At 36.0% G+C, this 25564-nt stretch overlaps 1 protein-coding gene across 1 annotated transcript in view; it reads right to left on the bottom strand.

Annotated features, from left to right (window-relative positions):
* Positions 1-280: 280 nt before the first annotated feature.
* The window catches only part of MTNR1A (melatonin receptor 1A), a 49610-nt gene continuing 24326 nt past the window's right edge, over positions 281-25564 (bottom strand). The window contains exon 2 of the mRNA XM_058024497.1: positions 281-1149. Coding sequence (XP_057880480.1) covers positions 281-1149 — 869 coding nt within the window. The remainder of the gene's footprint in view (positions 1150-25564) is intronic.

Here is a 25564-nt window from a genome sequence, read left to right as displayed (position 1 = left end):
TTTCTAGGTGCTTATCTCCATCTAAGAAAAAAAAGTAGTCATTCATACCTTTTTATTCCTTCAAGGATATCACTATGTCATTATACAATGGATATACCATTGTATAATAGGGTCTATATGTCAAGGCTCTGTAACAAGCTTCCAAACATCATGCGAGGGATTTGATCAAAGTGCTTTCTGTGTAGAAGGTATATTTCACTATGACACTTAACGGGAGGTCTAATAAAATGGACACTTTTTTTTTGGATGCTTTCGAGTGATAATAGTAAGATTCCCATTTTCAGACAGAGTCCACCTTCACTTGATTGTTGTTTGTAATCAGTGGAGAAGGTTTGCTTCTCATTCTGTCTCCCGCATCATTAGAACTATCCTGGAAAAAAACTTTTGCTGTACAAAAACTGACAATAATCCTCTTGTATTCTCTTCTGAAGTTCTGGTTCAGGAGTCCATATACTATAGCATTAAGGCAGCTGTTGAAATACGCCATGTAATAACTAGACACAAACAACCACTCTGGAATCCTGGGGATTACAGTTTTTGGGTTGACAGCCACTGCAATGCCTATGAAGTTCAAGGGGGCCCAGCAGACTGCAAACAGTACAAACACCACAAACATGGTTACAAAGTTTCTGAAGTCGTGTGGTTTCAGCCTCGGGTTGTTATCCGGTTTAACCCTTCGCCTTACCTGGATAACGAGGATCCATATTCGCAAGTAACAGAAGGTAACCACGGCTATGGGGAGCAGGAAATGGAAAAACACAACTGCTATAGTGTATGCTGAGCTCACAGACTGTGCAAACGTACAGGAGTAAATCCTGGGGTCGTACTGCAGCGATCCCACAAACAGGTTGGGCACGATAGCGACAAACGTTAGGACCCAAATGAGGACAATATAGCACAGTGAATTCCTGTCGCTGTACAGCTTGTCATATTTGAGGCTGTGGCAGATATAGCAGTAGCGATTGATAGCGATGCCTGTAATATTGAAGATTGATCCAATGACACTTAGGCCCATCAAGAAGCCACTAATCTGGCAGTGTAGGTATCCCAGTTTCCATCCGTTGTGAAACACAGATGTGAGGACCAGTGGATAAGGGTAGATAGCTACTATCAAGTCTGCAACTGCCAGGCTTACAACAAACACATTTCCTGTAAAATAAATATAAAAAGGCAAGTATTAGTTTTTCTTTTGCTCCCTTCTGTCATTTCTGCTCTCGTTACATTAATGAGCAGCCTCAGTGGAACACTTTAAATGTAATTAGTTCCTACTTTCTGGCTCAAAATTCATTGTCATATATCAGAAACAAGAGACTCATTTTTAGTTTAAAAATGTAGCTTAACTTAAAGATGAACAATTTGAAAGTAAACTGCTTTAAGGTTATCTACCATGGCCTATTATTTTTATCATGCCACTTGTTTGGATTCTTTCAATCACACAGACTTAGAATTCATATCAAATCGAAATATTCATAACTTTAAGGCTTGCTTTGGTTTTAAATAGTCTCTCTTGAAAAATCAGCAAAAATAATGTTTCTAATCAATTTCCAAACTCAAATTTACCTTCTTTATTTAATTTCCTTTCATTAGGTTAACTAGCCCTTAACTTGTCCAGTCTTGAAATTAAAATCTCTTTTCTCCCATTTATATTTCAAGCTTCCATGACTTTAGTATGACTTTTACATTATTCTCTTTGAATCTGCTGGCAAGTACTTAAATAACCCTAACTTCTAAGAGTCTTGTTGAACACAGACTCAGTTGTCTTTCCTAAAGACATGCTCTTCAGTAAAAAAAGAGATGTTGTGGAGTGGCCTAGACAGTTCCCAGACAGTGCTGATGCCCCATTTTTCTCTACTTCCAAGCTGGAAAATTAAGAAATGGAACATTCTGCTGAATAACTTTTAAACAAAGGGAGATGATATTCTTCAAAGAAAATAGAATCCATCAGATTTTGAATTCATGTTTTGAGAAGAAACTATGTTTGCTTTTTTTAGTTGCTTAAATGATAACCCATCTGAATATCTCCCAACCATTCTAATTTCTAAGAAGAGGCTCACAAGAAACACTGATGTCACTTTTATTCATTTCTTTAAAATAACTATTACATGTAAAGGCCTAGTTATTCACGTCCATAAGTACAGAAAGCTTTCAATTTTATCTTTACATGGGTGTTTGTAGGTAAATAAATACATATGTACATAGACATTTGATATTCTATTTTGTAGTTCTTAGATTATTCATGGAAGATTAAATACGAGCTTTTATTGCAACCTGTAATAAAATATATTATTAGTTTCAGATGATGTAGGACTTCAGCGCTAATCCAAGATGGGCTTGGTGAATTGTTCTATGCATATTTTCAGCATATAAAATATAAATTATTCTCAGCATATAAAATATAAACAGATAATAGCAGGTTAGTAGGAAAGGCAAAAGTATCTATGGACCAATAGGGTGTTTTAGCTGCTAAAATTCTCAAAACTACTTTTTAAATATATTATTTCAAATATCTTCAAATGCATAGTCTCTTATCAATCTCAGGCTTTAAATGACCAGTTAGAAATGTTCAATCTGCAAATAATACTGTCAGAGAAAAACAGAAATTCTCTTTCTCTGGATGCTACCTACGCTGTTGTGTTTAAATTTTGATACATGCACAAAGTACCACATTTGATATTTATACTAATGGCACCTGGAACAAATGGCCTCCATTAAAAGACTGCTGCACTAGTTTTTCTTGATTTAGTATCTGGATTTATAAATAACTTTCTTGTGATGGTGTCTGTAGCTGTTTTGTCTTTGGGAATTCACTGCCAGACTGAAATATGCTTATCCTGAAGCCTTTGGCAGAATTCCAGATCGTTTCAGCACAAACATCAGAGCTTCTTTAAGCAGAAGATGACGCAGGAAAAAAAGCACTGCTTTCAGAATTTATCTTTGACATAGTGGCAACTGATACAAGAACAAGAGACTGTATGGAACTGAGAGCTCTTTGTTTATCTGATGAATCAAAAAGTGGAAAGTAAATGAAAAGCTGCTGCCGCCAGGTTTCTTTCCCCCTGTCCAGAATATTGCAGGATTGATGAAATGGTAGCATATAAACCCTAGATACTTATTAAAATGCAACATTTGAAAGAATTTTATTTATATTTTCTTATTAATTTCCTGCTTAGCTGGAGACTGCCCATCCTAAACGTTTTTTCTCTGCCACCCACTAAAACTTCTGCTACTGCTCACCATTACTATTGCTAACATTGCCATTATTTACTCACTTTAGCCAAATGATAAGGACAAGTTTTAAGGGGTTTTTTTCCCTTTAAAAAGTGCTGTATTGAAAGGTGACAGATGGTATACATTTCTCTGAATGGTTTTAGCTTTGGAAAAAAATGAGTTTAGGAAGAGTAGGCACTCTGTCTCTGAATCAGCCAAATTTCAGTCTTCCATGAACTCATGCACCATGGTTGTTCCAGGTTTTTTCAGCGGGCTGCTGTAGAATGACAAACTGAAAATCTTGGAAACACAAGCTGTTTCATGTGAAAATTGGAGGCCAGCATGAGGATAGGAGGATATCCTAGTAGTCTATCTTGAAGAAAAAAAAAAAAGAAATCATGAGTTTGGAAATCAGGCCGCAAGCTGCCAGCTCATGGTTAGCAAATCAGCTGAATGAGTAAAGTGTTGGGGGTGGAAACTGCTTGGAAACCAGGTACCTGTTTGCAGACAGGACTTTTAATTTGCCTTTCAGGAAGGGTTATTTTAATGCTTGAGTTCAGATAAATTTTTGCTATGAGCGTGGAAATTTTTTTGCTAAGACAGAGAATTTAAGTAAAAAAAAATTGGCATTAGTATGATTGTTGAATATTTTGGGGTTCATTGTTTCAGACCCTGAAGGTGGATCTGAAATGAAGTTGAGCTTTCATATGTTATATAATAAACAATTTAAAAAACATGATCCTAGCTTTAGGTACCACAATCACTGGAAAATATTGCTAATCCATAAAATTCCTGTATTATAATACCATATTGTGAAATTAAACTCTTATGTTTGTAGCACAATTGGTATTTTAGAGGTGAGCATCCTAAAAATGTATGTAGGAAAGGGCTAATTTTTATCTCCAGAGTTAGGTTTGAATAGAATGCTACAAATGAAGCCTGAAGCTCTATAATGAACCCTTCAAAAAGGTCACAAAATCGAAATCTTGAATAACTCTTCCTTGAAGAAAAAATATTCATTCTCATTAGAGAGTAAGATCACGTAACTGTGAAAAAATGTGATTTGTGTACCTAAAGAATATATTATTATGCATTAACACCAGCAGGCTGAACTGAGAAGGCAGAGGTTGAATTTCTTGACTTTGACATAAGCCAAATAAGCTTTAATAAATTTAAGCAAATGTTGTGCAGTGGATGTATGTGGGAAGCAAGATAATCTACTGGTAACCAGCTTGAGCAGGTTATGTTTTTTGATGCTGTCTAAAGCAATGTTCCACTAAATATTTTCACCACTCTCACTGAAAAAGAAGCCTTTCTGCTCAGCAAACACATAGCAACATCAGATCTACCTGCTGAATATAAAGCTGCATTAGTGCAACACAAAACAAACAAGGGCTTTCCTAAGAAATTTGACTTTTCCAAGAGCACAATACAACATTAACTGAGTGTAAAAATTTTGACCCTCACAGATTATAAGAAAAAATGCTTATGGGATTGCCAAGATACCAAAATGAATATAAGAGCCTCAATAAGAACTACATGATGTCATTGTATCAGTAGCAACTTGTATTTGCAGAACATATACAAATTACTCTGTGTGTTGTTAATCCCTAGATTTAGTGCTAAGTATGTCCTGAATGATAATTAGAAAGCTTCCAGAAATTTCTAGCAACTTCAATATGAACAGGATATTAATGGAAAAAGATTAAAGTTACATGGATTGGGCAGTTCTGAATGCCTGCCCTAGAATTAGAATGGAGGGATGAACACTTTGCCAGCAGGTCAGAAATCACTTCTGGCAGGTTTAGGAGAACTGAGGGTGATGTGGTCTACAGAGCTCTTTCCTCAAGTGTTAGGGCTGTGAAGAACTCTTCTAAAATATTTAGTCTGGTGAAAATAACCTACTGTAAAAAAGGGAAATATCTTATGTATGGAAAAAAGCAACAGTATTTTAAAGCATTAGGGGGATTCCAGCTAGAATATTTGGTACTCAGAAAATCTGACTGAATTTTAGAAAAGATCTCATATTGCTGGCAACATCAGTATGGCTACATTTTCTTTTTTCACAAGTTATTTCTATACCTTTTAATACTGGTTGCCAAGTCACTATTCTATTCACCTTTTTCAAAGCTTTTCCTGGATAAATAATGCTTTGGCTTCTTACAAGAAATGCTTTCCACAAGCCCTCATATTTTCATCCTGTAGTTGCATTTTGAAACACATACCATCACATTTCCATTATTGCTTCATCAAGTTGGACCAGTTTTAGGTGAGGGTTTTAATCTTTATGGCAACTGGAGTTGCTTTATATTTTAGGTAAGACTAAACAGTACGTGCAGCAGTCATTGAAGTCACATAAAAGGATTTTTTTTCAGTGGCCATTGTCTCAGACCTCTGATGTTTACTTGCTAAGTATATCTTTAAGGAAAGAAGATAGTGTAATTGGTTGAACATGTTAATTTTTAGAAGATCAAACTTAGTTTCTAATAACCAGATTAATGTCATTCTTATTTACTGCCTTTTCACCACTTGTAAGCTATTGCCAGTCATTTCCAATTGTTTCATAACTAGCTTTAATTCAATGGATGCTTTCCTATAAATTTGGATCATGTTTTGTAGGCATTAAATAGTATTTAAATATCATGAAAGTATCATATCATACAAATATCATACAAGTTTGTTATGTACATATTTTTTACACATCTAATGGCACAAAAAGTTATTTACATTTTTAAGTACTGGTTTCTGATAATTCTAATACTTCTACCAATTTTCCTCTAGGATAACTTACAGATTTTTTTGGCATTATGAAATTTTTCTGATTATTCTAGCCTTTGCTCAGGATGTTAATTTGAGAGCTTGTGCTCCTAGCTGAAAACAAGACTATGATAGATGCTCACCAGTGAATGCCTGCAGCATCAGAAACTTAAATGTGATATCTCATAACTGGGTACAGCATCAGAGAGATGAACTTCTTCCTTACAGAGGTATTTTGTCAGGCCTGTGCTTATTTTCCATGCACAAATTGTGTCCCAATGACAAGTATTAAAGCTAGATGTGTTTCATATTCCATGAACATTTTTGCCCTGAATGTTATTCCATTAGCACCAATATTTCATTTACAAAACATCATAAACTGTTACAAAATCAAGAGGTGAAGGCTGCTTTTGTGAGTACCTAATAGAAATACAACAACTTTTTCTTTTATGTGTATCCAGAAACAGATCTTAGGTCTACTCAGTGTTTCCTCTACCTGTGAGAACAACCAGTCAGAATGTTTCAAGAAAAAGATCAGTTCATAATCTTTCTAGCATTAAATTAATACTGGAAATTTCTTGCACCTAGCAGCACAGTTTGATTTTTCACAGATATCATGCACAACATAAATTGGTAAATTAAAATAGCTTTGAGTGGGGACAATGACCATGGTTTCTTAGGAAAAATCCCAAAGTCAAGTAAGGTTACCTTGACAAGCAAGTGTGCAGTCCTAGCTTCAGTGAAGAAAGATTTGAAATGTCTAAGAAACCAACAGTCCTTGCAGCTCAGCATCAAAATGGCACAAAACAGCTGAGCAAAAATGTAGGAATAAATATTACATAAGCTCTAGTTACTCCTGGGAGCTTCATTCACTTTACAGATCATAATATCAACTCCCCTAGATCTGAAAAGCCTATTTTTAAACTGAAAGCACTATTTATAAACCTGTCCTGAATCAAGAAGTCCACGTGCACATTAAATTTGAATAGCGTGATGGGCCTGTGGGTTTTTCTTCTCATCCGCAAGTTAACCCTGATGCTGCAGGTGGTGATGCAGGGAAATGTGAAAGATTTAAAGCCCACAGTCAACCTTTTAGCCTTAAGCACATGTAAGAAAACCTCTCTCTTTCCTTTTAAGTTGAGAAAAGACCTTGTATTACTTTGTCATTTTCACCAAACCTCATTCCACGTGCACTTCTGTCACCTCAGAGAAGGGAATTTCAGACCTATCATCTCATTGGGATGCTAATGAAACCAACAGGACAATTAAAGACATTGCCACTGCCTACAGAAGTAATGATGATGGGCAGGTAACCTGGTAGCACTGGGGAGAATATTAAATATTTGAGGTTTAAACTAATTTATATTCTTACAAAAGTAGACATACTTAGTGTCAGGTAAGTTCAGATACTGAAATGACCTAAGTAACCTCAACATTTAATTCCAGTTTATAGAAATCTAGGATTCTGAGTCTTACAGGTCTCGACAGCTGGAGAACTACATAACAGTATATTAGAGAAATATTGAAGAATAGATTTGTTAAAGAGCTATCAGAATAATCCATATTGTAATATTTTGGTTTACTGTGCTGAAAGTTGAAGAAAAATTTACATAATCAGCACAGCATAAATGAAAGATTACTGATGCATTCAGAAAAGAAAATGCTATACTGTATTTAGATTAATTATCACACAGAACCTTCCAGCGAGGCTGCAGCAACAATTAAATTTGAAATGCCTATGCCATCTTCTGGCCAAGAAAATCAGATGCATGAAAGTGTAATTGGCAGAAAATGGCAGTGACAAATTATGTAGTATTCAGACCAAAGGAATGGCTGTGTATCAGGTCCAAGTTGACTGTAGCCAAAGAGTATGCAGATGAGATGACTGTTTTTACAGATATGCCAAACAACATAGAGCTTTCTGTAGTTTCATTACCTACCATCTTTGTCTGCAGTCCCATGGTACACATGTGAGTGAGAAAGCTCCTGCGCTCCTTCTCACAGTCTAAAAATATTTGTTGTTGCTATTTTTGGTGGTTCAGTCATGAGAGGAAAGTGATGTGAGTTTACTCTCAGGCACAGAAGGGAATTGAATCCATATGCTGGATGAGTGCTACAGACTTGGGGAAGTTCCTTGCCTCTGGCAGTTTTGTATGACAGGCCAGGGCTGCTTTGAAAATATCTCTTATATTGGGCCTCTCACATGAGAGGCATCCTTAGTTTGGACAATGTGGAAGGTTTAGGAGGTGCATGGGATGTTGAATACCTCAGTACTGATAGGACTGAGGTATTTCTGGGTGTGCCAAGAAGGGCAGCACTATCTACTGGATGAATTTACCTGACATGAAATATAAAGCACCTGAGGAAAGCAGCACTAAAGAAAAGACCGAGACAACCATTGCCTATTTAGGTACCTAACACAGGAATAAAATGGAGTTGGCATTGACTGAAGATCTCTTGTGAAACTGAACTTAAATCTAAAAGTGGTCAGGGTCTGGGTCTTTTTTAACAGCTTTTAAGAAATTCCATTTTAAAAAGCACTTTAGATAGCTCTCAGAGCTACAGCCCACCTCAGGATATGCTCATTTTTCTGTTACATTATGCAGTGGTATGAAATAATTTGCTTTGAGATTCTCCACAATGGGTTCATGTCCAAGATATTTTGCTTTAGAAGGAGCAGCAAATTGAACAAGACTTCTGTCCTTTTACAGAAATTTCTAAAATTTTATCACAGCTATTTACTTTGGCAACAAGATTGTATTAAACTGGCACTGTCATAGAGTTTTATACTTTTAAAACATAGAAGTAAAAGATAAAAGTAACCCTTTTCACCCAGCCAAGACCTAACATAAAATATCAAGAAGGCTTGTAATGACACTGATGTGAATCAACAAGTCCTGCTGTCTTACAGATGAAAGTTAGAAACCAGGGCAGGCAGACACACAGGTGAATGTCTCAAGTTCTGTGACCCTGGTTTTGGCTCTGATATCTGCCTGGCCTGTTCCTTCTACAGTTCACTGGGTGGGTGTGTCAGAACATCTATCCCCCTTGAACATCAGCTTCTTCTATCACGATGGCCATATTTCAGAGATCAAATAGATTTGCCTGAATAACTTATCCACTTTTACAGAAGGGAATTATATCACCACTTCTGACTTGATCTTTTCTATCTCTAATTTCTATGATTCATTTGGGAGGGAAAAAAAATCCTGTGGACAGCCTGTTCTCCAACAAGGTATTGCCTAGATGTCACAGAACACTGAGGCTCAGCAAGCTGTGTGAAACCGATTAGAATAACGATGCTGCTGATGTCAGAGGATCACGCAACCGAACCGCATCCCAGCGGAGCCCGTGTGGGAGTACTTCTCCCCTCTTCAACTCTATTTGCACTAGAAATATATGGAAAGACAAAAATTATACTGTTCACAGTAATATCAGAGCTCAGATAAATAAAACTAATATATAGTTTGAGCATAGGAACAGGCAGAGATGGGTGCTTATGAAATATAATTATGTTTTGTGTCTTTACAAGATCTCACAGATCTGTCAGGACTAGATAATGTGAAGATGCAATCTATTCCCTTCCAAGTTCTAATATGTATTTTGAGAAAACAAGCTGGTGAAAACAGGGGAGTGAAGTTGCAACCACATAACTGACAGGAGAGCCTGACAGGAAAGTCTTCTATACTGCATAAAACATTGCAAACACAAAATCACTTTCCTGAATCTCTTTGAAAGTCACACTTTTATGTAACAGGACTTTGTGGTTGAATTTGTCCAGAATTTTTCATGGGATGAAAAAGAAGTTTAAAAATTCTCAAGAGGATAAAATAATCCATTTTCTTTTTATTTATGACTAATAACTGTATAGCTGATCATTCAGCTAATGTAGACAGTAGACAGCAAAGCTAGTAAAACGAGTTTATAAAATAGTCTTCCCAGTTTTTCTCTTAAAATCAGCAGTGGTAAGACACCTGCCAAGAAAGTTAAAAGTAGCATTATAGAAGAAGTCACTTCTATAGAGTTACACATGTGTGGTTACTCTCCCCTCCTCTATCCCTTCTCTATTTCAGAATTCTTCCTTTTCCTCCTTTTCATATTTTTTCCATCACCATGTTTTTTCTCTCCTCACTGACTTACAACCCAAAATTTTTGTTTCTGACAGAAGCCTTTTTCATCCACATTTCCCCCTCTTTTCCTTTTCTCTTTGTTGTCCCAAGTTTCTTAGAAAAGAAAACATAGATGATTATCAGTTTGATGATTTTTGGAGTGTATCACAGACCCAGGTGATTTAAATTCTTCCTCCCTTCCTTTCAGTTCTTCATTTTCTGCACTTGCTGCAGGAAAGTCAGGTTGAATGGTTCCACAGCAGAGTGGAGCAAGTGAAATGGTATCAAGTATTATGGGGAATTCACCAGAATAAGTGATATTTTAATTGCAATATTAGTGGGGCTTTTTATGAAAGTAACTGATGGTAGCAAGAATCCTTGCTGTTCTATAATGTATTACCACTGGAAACTGAAAAAAGGCAAATAAGTGTAACTTCCAAATACATGGCAGCAAGGTGAAGGATCTTAATTTCCATCATTTCTACTGTTTGTCTTTTCCTCTTTATGATGGAGAAACAAATCAAGGGAACAGGGTATGGGAAAACAACTCTGGATTAAAAGAGAGTAAAGACCCCAAGATGTGCAGTTCTTTTTTTTTCTGTAAAAAGATTTTAAAACCTTGTGAAATTTGCTCCAGCTATTGGACCAAAGACACTCTTCCAGCCCCACTAGACACCTATACTATACTAATTTTTCTGTTGTTTGTATATGTCCACAAACTGCCAGGAGAAACCTTTACTTAAGACATTCTTTTGTAATTTGGTGGGAACCCACACCAGCTGCAGGGTTCTGCACCATCCACAATGGGGTAAAAATGAGGCAAGAAATACAAATTCCATCTTAAATTGGCTACACTGAGTTTCAGGCAAATTCAAAATCTGAAAAAACAAAGCAGACAACTTTCTTAGAGCAGATACTCTGGATTGTTGCAGCCAGAAATGAAATGATAGCCCTGGCAATTTAAATCAGTCAAAAGCTTAGAGGGGTATATTTCTGCCCCTTGTATTATCCAAAAAAATGGATTTAGATATGTGGTAGGTTTATAAGAAATTAATTTATTAAGGAAGAATTAGGAAGAATAAATATTAGATATTAAAGTAAGAAATCTATAAGAAATTAAGGAAGAAGGTAGTTTATTTATTATTGCCCTGATTCATTAATCATAATTTTTAGCTCCTGCACAGTGTAATTGACTGGAAAGCAATGTTTGTTTGCTTATACTAGATGTGTACTTTAAAATACATTGCTGACGAAATGTACAATTGCAATCTTGTATTAGAGGAGAAAGAATGAAGATATTGCACTATCTTAAGTAAAATCTGTATTTTAATTTGTATCAAAAAAGTTGCAGGAAACATACACTTTATGTGCACCTAAATCCCCTTGTGGTTTTTTTTTTCCTTTTATCTTAATATCTAACTTTTAATCTCTCATAGAACTAAAATAGTTATGAAGGAAAAGAATTCGAAGCTTTCTAATGTCATCCTCATTGCTAGTAGCAACAGCCTATAAAGAATTTAAGATAACGCTTAACACTTGTGACATTTGAAGGACCATAAATTATTTTCATTTCTTCTAAGGCTCCCTGGCATTCTTATCTTTGCAGTATTTAGTTTCTTCATTACAAAAGCAACTGTCAGAATAGACAAAACAACAGGAACAACCTGACTATAGATTTTACAGAACTTTAAAAATAGTCTTAAGTTTTCTTTCTTGTAATTCTTCAGACAAAGATATGACATTTTTTCAGTATTTCTTCTAGATGGTCTAAATTAGACACGGTGACTTCACTGCAGCCAAAAAGACTAAGCTATCCTAAATTCATGCCAATATCTTTACAGTATACAATTGTTTGAGAAGTACTGATGCTCATGTACATCACCCAGTTATTCTGCAAATGGATGCACTATTATACTTGTAGATAATCAACATATCTCCACTTAAATTGTAACTGAATTATCTATTTTTTGCTATTGGTCTGAATGATGAGACTTTCACAGAATATGGCTCGGGGTTGACCAGATCTCTGGAAATCACAATAAGGAGACCTCATTTATTGCCTGTTTCTTTGTGGTTGGTTTTTGGGTTTTTTTCCCTTATAATGGGAGTTTTCATAAAGAACAGAATATAATTTTCAAGCAGTAATAATTTTAGAGAAAACTTGTTAGACAAAGAGTGAGGTATGATTACCCTTTGACATCATGGAAGATTTCAGGTATTTCCACACTGTGCATTACATAAGTGAGGTCAACTTGAAGGATTTTTCTTCTCTTTAGCAACTACTGATATAGAATTCAAAATTTTTTCAATATGTTCTTGATTATTTAATTAGAAAATACAAGACTTTTACATTTAATGCTTATTAGAAATAAAATGGGGTTTGGATTTGTGCCTTTTATCTTAACAGTATTAAATGAAGTTCTCTCCCTTACAGAGAGACATCTAATTCAGCATACAGATAAATTTGCCAAACCATTGAATCCTTAGAAGTAGGCTTCAGAAAAGAAAAAAAAAAGGCTAAAATAATGATTCAGCTAACTCTCCTGACAAGTTGAAGCAGTGCAAGTGAGCAAATAAATGGGTCGTTGCATTATTGCATTGTTATTCCACTCCATCTTGTTTTAGTAATCTGCCTTTTCTCTGGGTTTTACTTTCATGAAGAGTGGTGTAGAATTTCTAAGGAAACTTTTTTTTTTAATTGCTTAAGACCAAACTGCTTGTTTATCAGTGAATGCAGGCAAAAAACTAAGAGTCTATGGCACTAGCTAATAGGAAAGAAATATATAAATGGTGTTGACTTGCAGTACCTACATATGTCTTCAGAACTTAACACTCAGTGCTGTTACTTAACATGTTGCACAAGACTGTCCAGCACAATAACACAAAACTGCTGAAACCTACACTTGCTGTCAAAAGTATTGGATTTTGTATTACAGTAATTTCAGTGTGGGTGCATTTAAAAGCTGTGCTATGATATCTCATCCGAATTATTTGTACCCATTGATTTTTGTTATGACTCAGAAATACCCTAACTGAGCACTTTGACAAACCAAACACAATTTGTAAAATTAAGTTCAATATCACCGGTGTAAAAATGTGAACCCTTTCACTGTGTGAAAACAAAACAAATCTGGAAAATTATACCACCATTATAAACTTAATCTCATAATGTTATGCATATAATATCTTAGCTGTGGAGCTCCTTTCCTTTTATAATGCCTATTTTTTTCTCTTATACGCCTTTCTATCTTTGTTTAAATGTTAGCAAGAATCTTACAGAAAAAAAAAAGCTTTTAAGCAAGCTGAAAAGCTATATATAGGCAGCTAAAGATAGTATCCTTTTAAATATTCAGTAAAAACATTTCCAGTTCTCCCTCTGAACCTTACTGCTCAGTTCTTCATCTTTTTTTAGGCACAAGCTTTCTGTGTGCCAACATAATTCATTATTTAACAAAATTTAGCAAACCAGAAGTCAACACTACTACTTATGAAACTAAAAATAAGAAACCCAAGGAAATGTGGGATAACTATCTCAATGAATATTAATAAAAATTATTTCTATGCTGAAAGGATGCCAAAAGAGTAGAAGTTCTGTACAATTAGTGTATGTCAAAGATGCCATGTACTTATATTGTGTTACAAAACCTGACTCAAAGTTTATTGTCAAGAAGAATGGGTGGTAAGGAAGCTTTAGCTTCAAACAGCACTGAACAGTAGCTTCACATTTCTTTACTTTGTTCTATTAGGGAATAACCATCTCATTTTTAAAACAATGTCTTTGTAAAATGCTCTACAGGTGACAATGCTAAAAAAAGGTGGGGCTGGGGAAAGTGCCTTTCACACCTCATCTAAAACTGCCTGGATTTTCTTACTTTAGTTTCAGAAAGATTGGCATTCAGCTTTGTAGGAGAAAATATTTCTTCAATATTTTTAAAAGACAGGTTGAGCTCCTCAGAGAACCACTTCAGCCATTTCCATGAATGAACACAAAAATATCTGCTCTTGCATATTAATGTATTTTTTAAACTAATAGCCAAAAAGCTTTCCCTAAAGATCTGAATAACAGCTTTCATTTGTGTTGTGTAAAACTGGTCAGCTCATGAATCAGAAGTTAATAATTTCGGTAACAGGTAAAAAAATCTCCTTCTAAACCTTTTATTGAAACTGTGTGTGTCAGCTGAAACCATTGATAGGCAATAGTAGAATTTTTTGGCATTATAGTCACTTCCTGATAGACTTGATTTCACATTTTAGGAAAGTCCAAGTGGATTTTTTTGTTTATAAATTCCAGCATCTGGAATAGGACTCTGTCAGTTCTTAACACTACTTTTAGATATATTTTATTAACAAGCTTACTTTCTGTAAGTTTGTTCTGGAAGAATGTTGATCTGGTCAAAGCTTTAAAACAGATCAATCAACCTTCTTATAGCGAGTGAAGAAAACCGCATAAGAGAGAGAACAATAAAACCAAACCAGTTTCTCCCTGTATTTCTAAGGCATCTCCTTTCTTCCAGAATTGTTTTCTGTCAGTTCCATACTTTGATGTCTCCTGTGGTCCTCTTCTCATTTCTTAGGCCTGATGAGTTTTCTGTTCTTCTCAGCCATCCCAGTTCTTGCTGTAGCTGCAAGCTTTGTTCTCAATGCCTTCCTGTTGGCTGGTGCTTGCTTTTATTGACCCTGCTCAGCTGCTTCTGAGGACAGTAATTCCCCCTTTATTCTGGGAGATAAACCTCACTCACATATGCCTTAACTAACAACATGTGGCAAGCAGAGTGAGGGGAAAGGTAAAGGTAACAACTACCCTTATTCAGAGAGAACAACAGTAGTTAAACTTTTCATTCTAAAGACAGTCCCTGAAAATATCTCTTGCAAGTCTGCAAGGAATTAAAAATCTATGCCAAACCACTAAGTCAAACAAAGGAACAAATACATCCAACTTTATTCACATAAGCAAGTAATTATGTGAGTTTTTCACTAGTGGTATAAAAGTGAGATGATGTAAAAAGCAGGACCAGTATCAAAAGAACAAACCAAGGTATTGTTTAGCATATCCATCAGTGATTGGGATGAAGAGGCAGATGCCTCCTCACAAGCTCAGTGAACACAAAGCTGGGAGGAGTGGCTGACAACACAGAGTGCCGTGCAGCCCTTCAGAAGGACCTTGACAGCCTTGGGAGATGGGCAGAGAAATGGATGCACTTTTGATAGCATGATGGGGAGAGACTTGCTCCACTTCCCTTCTGCCCCAGGGAACTGCATTTTGGAAAGTCTCTCCACAGGTGAAGCATGAGAGCGGAACAGGTGCACTGTGAAATGCATCTTCTCATGCTTGGATTCTACCAAATCTCAACAGCAAAATGGTTGTTGAACAAATGTTCGTGCAATTAGTTAGTATTGCAATTGTGATTTTTACCATAAACTGCAGAAGTATACCTTCAATGTCCTTTAATAGTAGAAAAAAAATGGGGGTAATTAATATCCTGTGCATTTTAGCCTATTTTTGCTCACCCAGATCACAGAATCATCAAGGCTGGAAGAAACCTTCAAATTCGACTAGTCCAATCATCAACCCAACACCACCATAATAACCCCTAGACCATATCCCCAAGCGCCACATCCCGATGTCTCTTGAATATTTCCAGAGATGGTGAACCCACTACCTCCCTGGGCAACTTTTTCCAACACCCAACCCCTCCATCAGTGGCTTGTTGTTTTGGTTTTGTTTTTTTTTCTAATATGTAATGTGAACCTCCCCCGCACAGCTTAAGGCCAGTTTCTCTCATCCTTTCACTTGAGACTTGGCAGAAGAAATCAATCCCCACTTTACCACAACCTCCTTTTGGGCGCTTGCAGGGAGCAGTGAAGTTGTCTCTGAGCCTGCTTTTCTCCAGACTGAACAATCCCAGTTCCTTCAGCCTCTCCTGCAGGACTTGTACCTCAGCCCTTCTCTCCAGCTCTGTTGCCCTGCTCTGGGCTGGCTCCAGCCCCTCCATGTGCTCTTTGCAGTGTGCGGCCTAAAACCAGGCGCAGGATTCAGGGAGCAGCCCCGCCAGGGCTGAGTACAGGGGGACAATCCCTGTCCTGGTCCTGCTGCTGGCCACCCTGCTGCTGGCACAGGCCAGGACACCATGGCCAGGGCCACCCGGGCACACGGCCAGCTCCTGTCCATCCACGGGCTCATACCCAGCGCCCGCTGCTGGGGCACCTCCACCTCCACCACTCTCCAGGAACCTTCTAGATTGCCTCTTCTCTGCTCTGCTGGGTTTCCAGCAGACATCCAGCAAGCTGAAGTGCCCCAAAAGAACAAATATAGGCTATACAGGGCTAGAAAAATCTTAGCTGTATGGTGGAAAAAAGTAGTGACTGCCATGGATTTGGGTTTCTATAAATAGGGGAAGATTACTTGAAATCACTGTTGCCCCTAGCTCATAATAAAAATTTAGATGTTGATGTAAATTTGATTACAGTCCATTCAAGACATAAGTTTCAAAAATCATGGTATACATGGCTTCAAATTACAAATCAACCTCACAGCTATTTCAGTTAATTACCCAAATATAGAGTATTGGGACTAGGGTTTATAGTATTAAATGACTGCATTAGTATTTTATCATTTATAAGCACATTGTTCATACATAAAATGATTCACTGAGAACACATTATTATATAGTGACCTTTTAGTGCTCCCTACAGAACCTTGCTCACTGAGAACATTGAACTTCACAGAAATGAGAAATCCAAACTCCCTAAGAGCCAATGACAGAAATCTAGCAGAATTATCAAACCAAACATAAATACATCCTGTATTGTATATTATTCACACTTAATATTATTGGACACAATCTAGCCCTTCAAGGGACACACATGGAAACTTCCAGTAGCAGCTATTACTGCATTTTATTATTTTAGTCATTTGACTCTCTCCCCCAAAAACCCTGGAGTGTAGTGATATCAAAGCAATGATTTTCTAGAAGAAAATTCCAAGAAGCAATAAAAATAATTTTTTTAAGAAATCGTATCCAGAAAAAACAGCATAATTATAAAAAAGTGTAATGTGGGCTTAGTAAATTGGGTTTTTATTTTCACATAGTATCTCTTTAGATTTCTATTTACAAATTCATTATGATTCAATTTCCAAAATTCAAAAATCAGGTGTAACCTATTTCCTTGTAAAGTTAACTATTCTGAAGACTGAATTAATTTCTTTGCACTCAAGTGTTTTTAAGAATGAATAAAATATCCCAATAGATTCATTCATATAAGGGTCTGAATAATCCTTTGAAGTAAATTCAAGGGTAAGAAACCAGATATCTCAATGATTTGGTTTTCCTGACAAAGATCAACAAAAAGAAAATAATGCTTTTCACAGAAAGCAGAAATATTTCACTATCTGGACTGAATCCTGTGTATAGAAATAAATTGAAATTCTGTGTCTAAAACTCTCATACAACATACCAGAGAAATTAATTATGGAGACGTCCCTCAGTCTGCAAGATGTTTCAGAGAAAAAAATAATTAATTAAGTTCTTAAGTGTCTTTTAGGCTGATGGGTGATGCTTTGCCTTACTATACTTACTATAGCATCAGTGTTTGCTGTAGAGTCTTACCTTAATTTTCTGAGCAAAGGGATTATTTTTTAAAAATCTCATGGTTATGAGGCTGGATCAAGAGTTTAATTTTAAAAACCCTAGCACCTAGTAGAGACCACTTTGTATGTTATAGATTTTGCTAAAAGCTCAGAAAAGCAAAATTTCTATTTTCAAAAGAACGGCTGCCTTCATTCGGACAGGGCTGTAGCTAATTCCAGTAATCTTAAAATGGCTGCAGTGTGGTCATGTCCAGGCTGACCTGAGTCAGCAGAAGATATTGAAGATATGTCACTTCTTTAGACAGCAAATTGATGGATCACTTCCAAAATTATACTGGCTATTATTATTTTTATTATTCTGCTTCCTTCTCTGTTCTTTTCTTTAATTTCTTCTCCCCTTCTTCTACCCGCAGTTTGAGGAACAAATAGTGGAGGACATGATAGCTCAATATGACAAGCTCTGCTCTCAGTGCATGGATGCTGCAAAAAAAAAAAAAAAAGAATGAGGCCTTTGAAGATAATTTAATCACTTTAGGACCAATACTTTTGCTTTTTTTTCTCATAAAGTTATATTGATGTTGGATGGCATATGGGAAAAGACAGCCTCTGAAGAAAAATGTTTCATATTCCTTAGTCTTGTAGATACATGAAAGGATATCACAGTGCCCATCACTAAATGATGGACAGCTTTTTGTCCTGAAGTTTTTATGCCATGATGTTAATAAAAAATTGGCGCCTTTGCCAGTGGCAAGTGTAAACTAAAATGGATTTGAATGTGTTTCTTATCTAGCTACTGGAAGTCTTCAGAAATCATAATAAAAATACCCTATCCTGGTGATCTTGACATTATAAACACATGGCAATGTCGCATGGAGGTTGTACTAGAATTTCTATATAAAACTATCAGAACCATTAAATATTTGAAAAAATGAAGAAAAATGCTTATGTTCTTTATCAAAACTTTATCATTAAACCTACTTTCAATCTTTCAGGTAATTTTTTATTCTAACTGGTGAATACTTTTTGTGTCATTAAATGTTGGTGCAGCCACTGAAGTTAACAAATCTATCAAATCTGACATTTTCTCCTGCAAAGTTAACTGTTCTGGGAATAGAATTGTCTTCTTTGCTCTTAGTTGTGTTGTGTTTAAGAATGAATGCAATGAATATAGCCCTGTATTCCTTTGGCAAAGGCCAGCTATAAAAGAACATTAAAAGGGAAAGGGCCAGTGTTTGTGCTAATATGCATTCATCTTACCACCTCTAAAAAGGGTTCTGGGTTTGAGAGAAATTGTAACTGCAATGATCATTGTAGGAAAAGTACTGCTACTGGACTTGTGTTCAGCTTCTGGTAGATGGAAGACAAAAGGTGATGACTCCTATGTGCAATTTCTCTGCATTTTCTTCTGATTGTATTGGAGGAAAACTTGCAGGTCCAAATATGTTTGCTTAAGTTAATCAACATAATGACAGCAGCTTTGAGGAAACCATACACAGTTGCAGGCACTGAGAATAAATCCATTTAGTGGTTTCTCAATTTCAAAGTCTTATACATTTGACAATGTGTCCTTATCAAGGCCTAAAATCAATCATTACTATTCTATGGGCTTTTAAATAACCCCAATTCTATTATATTGAAATCTATTCAATAATTTCAGCGTAATGTCTTGGTAAAAATAGAAACTCTTACTAAAAATGATGATCATATCCTTAACAAGGTTAGTTTTTAACTTTTATTTAATAAAAAAAATCAGTTTTAACATCACATAGTAGGAACATTTTCAGAAAGATGACAGAATATAAATAATCTACTGGCCTGTTTCTCATCTGTACTGCTCTTTGTATGTGAAGACTGAGGATGTTCTTTAAATCATCTCATCCATCATTATGCAAGATATCCACATTTCTGGCTTTCAGATCATTTGAACAATATGCACAAATAAAAAAAGGACTAAAAAATGAAGCATGTGTAATTCTCAATTCATAATGATGTATACTATCTACTGTATTCAGAAGTTGCAATGTTTACCACAGGAACAGATTTCTGTTCCATAATCTGAACAGATACAAATTTTATGAGACATTGAGCTTTTAGAGGTCTATTTATTTCTCCTATTCACAAATCTCATTCTATTTGGGTACACAGCAGTTCAGCATATATGTTTAATTTCTGGCCAGTTTTTGAACTACAGGTCTGTGAAAAAAAAAATTTTAGTTATCCCCCATGCCTATTCAAAATACTATAGTATTTTAGGAGATATTGTAATTGTCACCAGCCAGAATTCTGTTTGATAGCAACATTCTATTTTAGTTCAGATCTTACTCTGTACATTTGAATTAAAATAAATATAATTTAGACAAAAACTTTTATTTTCTCAGCTATTATTGCTAATCATCAATATTTTTCTGGATAGATAACTGCAAACTTTAACAGAGCTAAACACTGAAAATAACAGGCAGCTCTTGTAGGCAGATAAATCAGAATCACTGAGTGTAAGATCTGCATAGAATGAAATGGTAAGTTTTTGAGAGTCCTGAGTCTATGAGCCAATATGCCCAAATATTTGATATAGACAGGGATCAGACTTGGAGGAAACTTTCTTAAGCTTCCATTAAGCTAGAAAATGTACAGATAAAAGCTTTGGCCCAGTTCCAGATCATATCTGTATGCAAAATATGGCTCTGGAATCTGTCACATCTAAGGAGAATAACTTCTCAAGATCCTCAGTCATTTCTAAGTTTTTCTGAGGCAAAATTATCAAATCAATCTGAATTTTCATATTGGACACCATAATTCTGCCCACTGAGTTTTTGAGAGCTATGATCATACTACTTGTGAAAAACTCTGCAAAGAGCCAGCCAGAGCCATCACCAGGAATATGCTTGTTTAATTAAAGGATGCCATTAATCCAGTGAATAATGTGGGCATAGAGAAGATTCCTGTTGCTTCACAAAGTTAACATTTACATTTGAAATATGTTTTTAAAATATTTTAGATAGATTTCAAGTGTGGATTAAAACATATTGAGAGAACCCAATACTAGGAACTTTTTTCATGCAATAAACTACACATAGTGTTTACACGCCTGTCAAGCTCCACTCATTTCAAATGATATTAAAACCCAATCTGCTCTCAAAATTCAATACTCAAATAAAAGTCAAGTATGTAAAGTTCTGATGACATCTTTAAAACTTTTTTTTGGAAAAACAGATGGGTATCCAAGAATCTGAGCCAATAATCTGTATATTTAGCATTTCATATGTGTGACCATGAATTAGTCCACAAAAAATATCTTAGTTAAATATTGAGTTAAGGACTTGAATGCAGCGCAGCTCTCTCCTAATGCTTGCATCTGTAGTCTACATGCAGCCCATCTTCAAAAGTTAATCAGCATTGGACTGATGATTGCAATGGTTGCTTTGCTTTTGCTTTTGCTTTTGTTCCTTTGAAGTCTGGTGGACAACAAGCTCAACGTGAGTGAACAGTTTGGTGCTGCAGCAGAGAAAGGGTGCTGGGCACCACCAAGGGGGCATCACCAGCAGGCAGAGAGAAATCATTGTGCTCAGTGCTCGTCGGGCCACCCCTGGAATGCTCTGCTCAGTTTTGGTCCCCACTAGACAAAAAAGAAGTGTACAGGCTGGAGAGAGTTCAGAGAAGGGCCACTAAGGTGATCAAATGACTGTAAGGCTGTGAGGAAAGCCTGAGAGGACTGGTTTTGTTCAGCCTTCAGAGAAGAAGGCATGGAAAGACCTTGTCACCACGTTCCTGTATTTAAAGGCTAAGATAACTCCCTTTTTACAAGCAGTCACATGGAAAATATGAGGGGTGATGGCTACAAGTTACTCCTGGGAAGATTCCAGCTGGACACAAGAATTTTCACAATGAGAACAATCTGGACAGGAATAATCTCCCCAGGTAAATGTGGGATTGCCCAGCGCTGGACATTTTTAAGATTCAGCTGCACATGGTGCTGAGACATCTTGCCTAGACTGTGGTTTTACTATGCTCTTGCCAATAAAGATTAATCCCCCTTGAGGTCCCTTCCAACCTTGTGTCCCACGATTCCCTGAAAATATCTCAGTTAGGAGAGATAACTTGGGAATATGCAGAAGTAAGTAACTGGACATTTTTGATTTTTATAAGAGAAATGATTTCTGGATAAGTAATCAGCTGATCACATAGTCACCAGTCTTCCCTTTCAAAACAAAAAATTAACTTAAGTAAAAACCACTTTAAAAAAAATTACTAGAGAGAACTCTTTTGTAATATTCCAAAACTGACCAAAGAGGTGCACAAGCTAGCAACCCAGTGCATGGCAGTAGTAAATCTTTACTGTCATTTTTTTAAACTAGGATATTATGAAAGCTGTCTGTAATATTTGACAGTGGTCTATTCTAAGGAGCAAGCCAACATGTTTCCTGCACTGTGAGTTGCATTGGAAAGATGGCTGTACGTATATAAAAGAAGTACTTTCCAATCCACTTGCTAGTCAAGACACAGAGGTTTTGATTCTTACACAGGATTTGACACAGACTTTGATTCTTACTACTCTGTGGGGAACTGTCTAGAAAAGAGTCTGCAGTCAATTTAGCTGCATCTGAAATGGCCCAAACGTGCAACAGGGACCCCAGCAAGGACCCATCCAGCTGTGCTAGGAATATGCATAATGTAGGCTTTCATTTTGTTCATACAGAACTGGTGGTGTACGTACACAATGTGTACAACACAACCATTTGAAGAGTGGGTTTAGTAATGATTTGACAATAGAGACAACATGAATAAGAAGCTGCAGCAGATTCAATCATAGCCTTTTTAAATAACTTTAATTCAGGTTTTCGAAGCTGCATTTAATGTTTAAATTCACATTTGGTACCAATTGAAACTGGAATTGGCCATCTAGCAGCTTGAGTTGACTTTACAAATATTACCAGCCAATTACTATTTTACTCTATCAGCAGCTAGTACTAAAATGTCCCAATTGTTACACTAGGCACTACCCAGGGTTGTTGGCCTAGAACTAAAACGACAGTACAAGACAGAATAGAGCAAAAAATATTTTTCCATCTACATGAAGAAAGCAAAATCGAATGGAGGTAGCTGTGATAAAGGCCTATAAGAGTATCAGAGGAGTTTAAGTTTGTACTAAGTCAGTTTATGGCAGAAGTCTGACTCTGGTAAAAATTGATTTTTTAGGTGCATTTTCTTGATAACTCATAGTATAGACAAAGTTGCTGACTAATAATGTTAGAATGCAATGTGACAGAATAGCAGACATAACTACTAGTTAACATAATCAGAAATCTCAGTGACAACTCTCATTCATTAGGGATATATTTTCCCCTTGTTGAACATACATCAGCCTCATTGATATTAGCAGGAGTGATTTAATCTTCTTTAAAACTGAAGATGACATTTAATAACTGCATCAGCAATGGATATGTTTTCAGATAATCCAACTACTCATTTTTAAAAATCATTGTCTGGAAATTGCTTCAGCTTTGCTAAGTAGCCACATAAGCTATAAATTGTGAATGAAAACTGTCCTAAACATATGGACAGTGCTCCCTTTATCATTCATCTCTCACATATCACATATCAAATCTATCATTCCATTATATATGTATTACTTTTATATATGTGTTGCTTTGGTTTATCTAATTAATTGCACATTTTGATTAAAAATAAAGCCCTTAATTTGAGAGAGGCATAGGAATTTTGAAGCAATGTTAAGATAATTTCCAGAAAAATCTCTAAAAATTTATATTTGTAGAAGAATAAATAAAAGTATTAAATCTTTTCAGTTTAGCTGTATGGAATCCCATCCAAACTCTGCATTTGGCTGTCTTTCTATAAAATTGACTAGTTCCAGATGACTAAACAAACCAATGTGGTTTTAGAGGTCTTTTCCTTCATGTTCAGATATACTTACACTTTAGAATATAATCTCATGAAAACTTTGGGGACTCCTGATAAACAACAAACCAGTCAAATAATTTTGGAGAAAGGTGTCACTCTTTTGCTTGTTATGATCACCTTTTTCCACCTTCGTGGCCCCCAAAGTGTACTTGCAGCCTTGTCTTCTCACCTTCCAAATGAGTATCAAATAGGAGTTCATATTATTCTTTACTTGTCAATTCATCTTTTGTCACCTAGCAGAACCAGCACAGCATCATTTCTCACTGTACTGTGGCACTCAGACAAGGGGTAACCAATTATATTGAGTAATTCTCCTGGCTGACACTCCTATTTATCTTTCCTCCCTCTCACTCTGTTTCTTGCATCTATCAGGATGAAAACAGAACACCACAGATCTCTGCCCTACCTGGAGTATCCCTACACCTTCTGCCAAAACTAGCCTGTTGAGAGTCAGCAAAGGAAATACGGTAAGAGATCCTGTCTTCGCAGGATAACCTGCTCTGAGCTTCTGAAATGGACCACAGGGATCTGGATGCCCAGAGCTCAGGTCCAGGGGCAAGCAGAAATCTAGTTTCTTTGGGCTTCTTTGAGAAATTCAATCGCATTTCTCAGCAGTACAAACAGCAGGTTTTATTAAGGAGTTGTACCAGAAACACAGAGAGAAAAGAAGGAGGCAACAACCCCCTGGTTCTAATCCTGCCCTATAATGCTATGTGCCCTAAAGATATTCCAACACCTGGTTAGAACTTTTTTTGGCTCAGTTTGTGGAGCACATTGCACACATCTGTTGATCTACCTGCTATCCATCACAATTTAACATTTCTGCTTTCTGTGCCAGTCTAGGAGAAAACACCACTGAATTTTCTAAAGATCTGTTTATTTCTGGTAAAATGGACAGTGAAATATATTTTGATATGAATATTCAAAGTATTTGGATTTTGCAAAGCTCTAAGTATTCCAATTTTAAAATTTATTTTTGTGGTAAAGCAGAAGGTAGAGAGTGTAGAGTTCAAGAAAACAAAAACTGTCAGACTTGTTTTAAGAAACACAATTACAAGTATGGAAGAATTCTTTGTGCTCATGAAAATGTGGATATATTTCATAGAAAAGAAAACATGCAGTTTCCATGAGTGAACATGTTCACAAGAACTTATCCATACATAGAAAATAAAGGAACAAGCTACCATCAACTGGACAAAGTTGTTACATTTTAATTAAAATACATTGTATTTTAATGGATTTTCATACTCTGTAAGGATTAAATAATCAGACTGTATCACATCTTGATGCCAGCTTACAATTTAGTAACAAATGCTGTTATGAACCCCATGTCTGAGTGCTAATTCAGTGAATCAATAACAATATGAATACAGTATAATTAATCATTTCCTGCTACAAATAGAAAATCTATAACAAATGTATTATACTCTGCATTCTTATTCTGAGAAGTGATGCAAAAATGGAATACATTACAGCTTAGTTTGCATCTTAATGGTCTAAAAACATGGAACATTTTTCCCCTCTAGTGTCTGGTAGTGGAAATGACAACGAGTTGAATGCATTTTTTTATTTTAAAAACTGTATTTGTTTTACTCTACCTTTTTTTTTAATATGAACATGTTAAAGTCTAACCTAATCCATTATTTTGAAATTATTTTCTTATGAATAATTAATATCAGATCCAACTCATACTGAAATTTTTACTAAAGTTTTATTGTTGATGTCAACGGGCTTTTAATTCCTTTTTAAAATAAGAGAGTGGGGAAGACATGAATCTTCAGAAATTGTGAATATTGAATGAATTTCTGAATGAATATTCAGAAATAGTGACCAGATTTTCTCACAGGCATGAGAGTCCATTCTCTGAATGCACCCAGCAAGTGGCAAATATTATTAAATCAGACTAAACAATGGAATGTTTCTAATTTTTCTGCGCTGAATGTACGTTCCTACAGAGTCTACAATCTATTGTACAGTTGTAATAAAA

Source organism: Melospiza georgiana, chromosome 5 (assembly GCF_028018845.1).
Source record: "Melospiza georgiana isolate bMelGeo1 chromosome 5, bMelGeo1.pri, whole genome shotgun sequence".
Taxonomy (NCBI): Eukaryota; Metazoa; Chordata; class Aves; order Passeriformes; family Passerellidae; genus Melospiza; species Melospiza georgiana.
The sequence above is the reverse complement of the archived record's forward strand: the minus strand, read 5'-3'. Positions and strand labels throughout refer to the sequence as shown.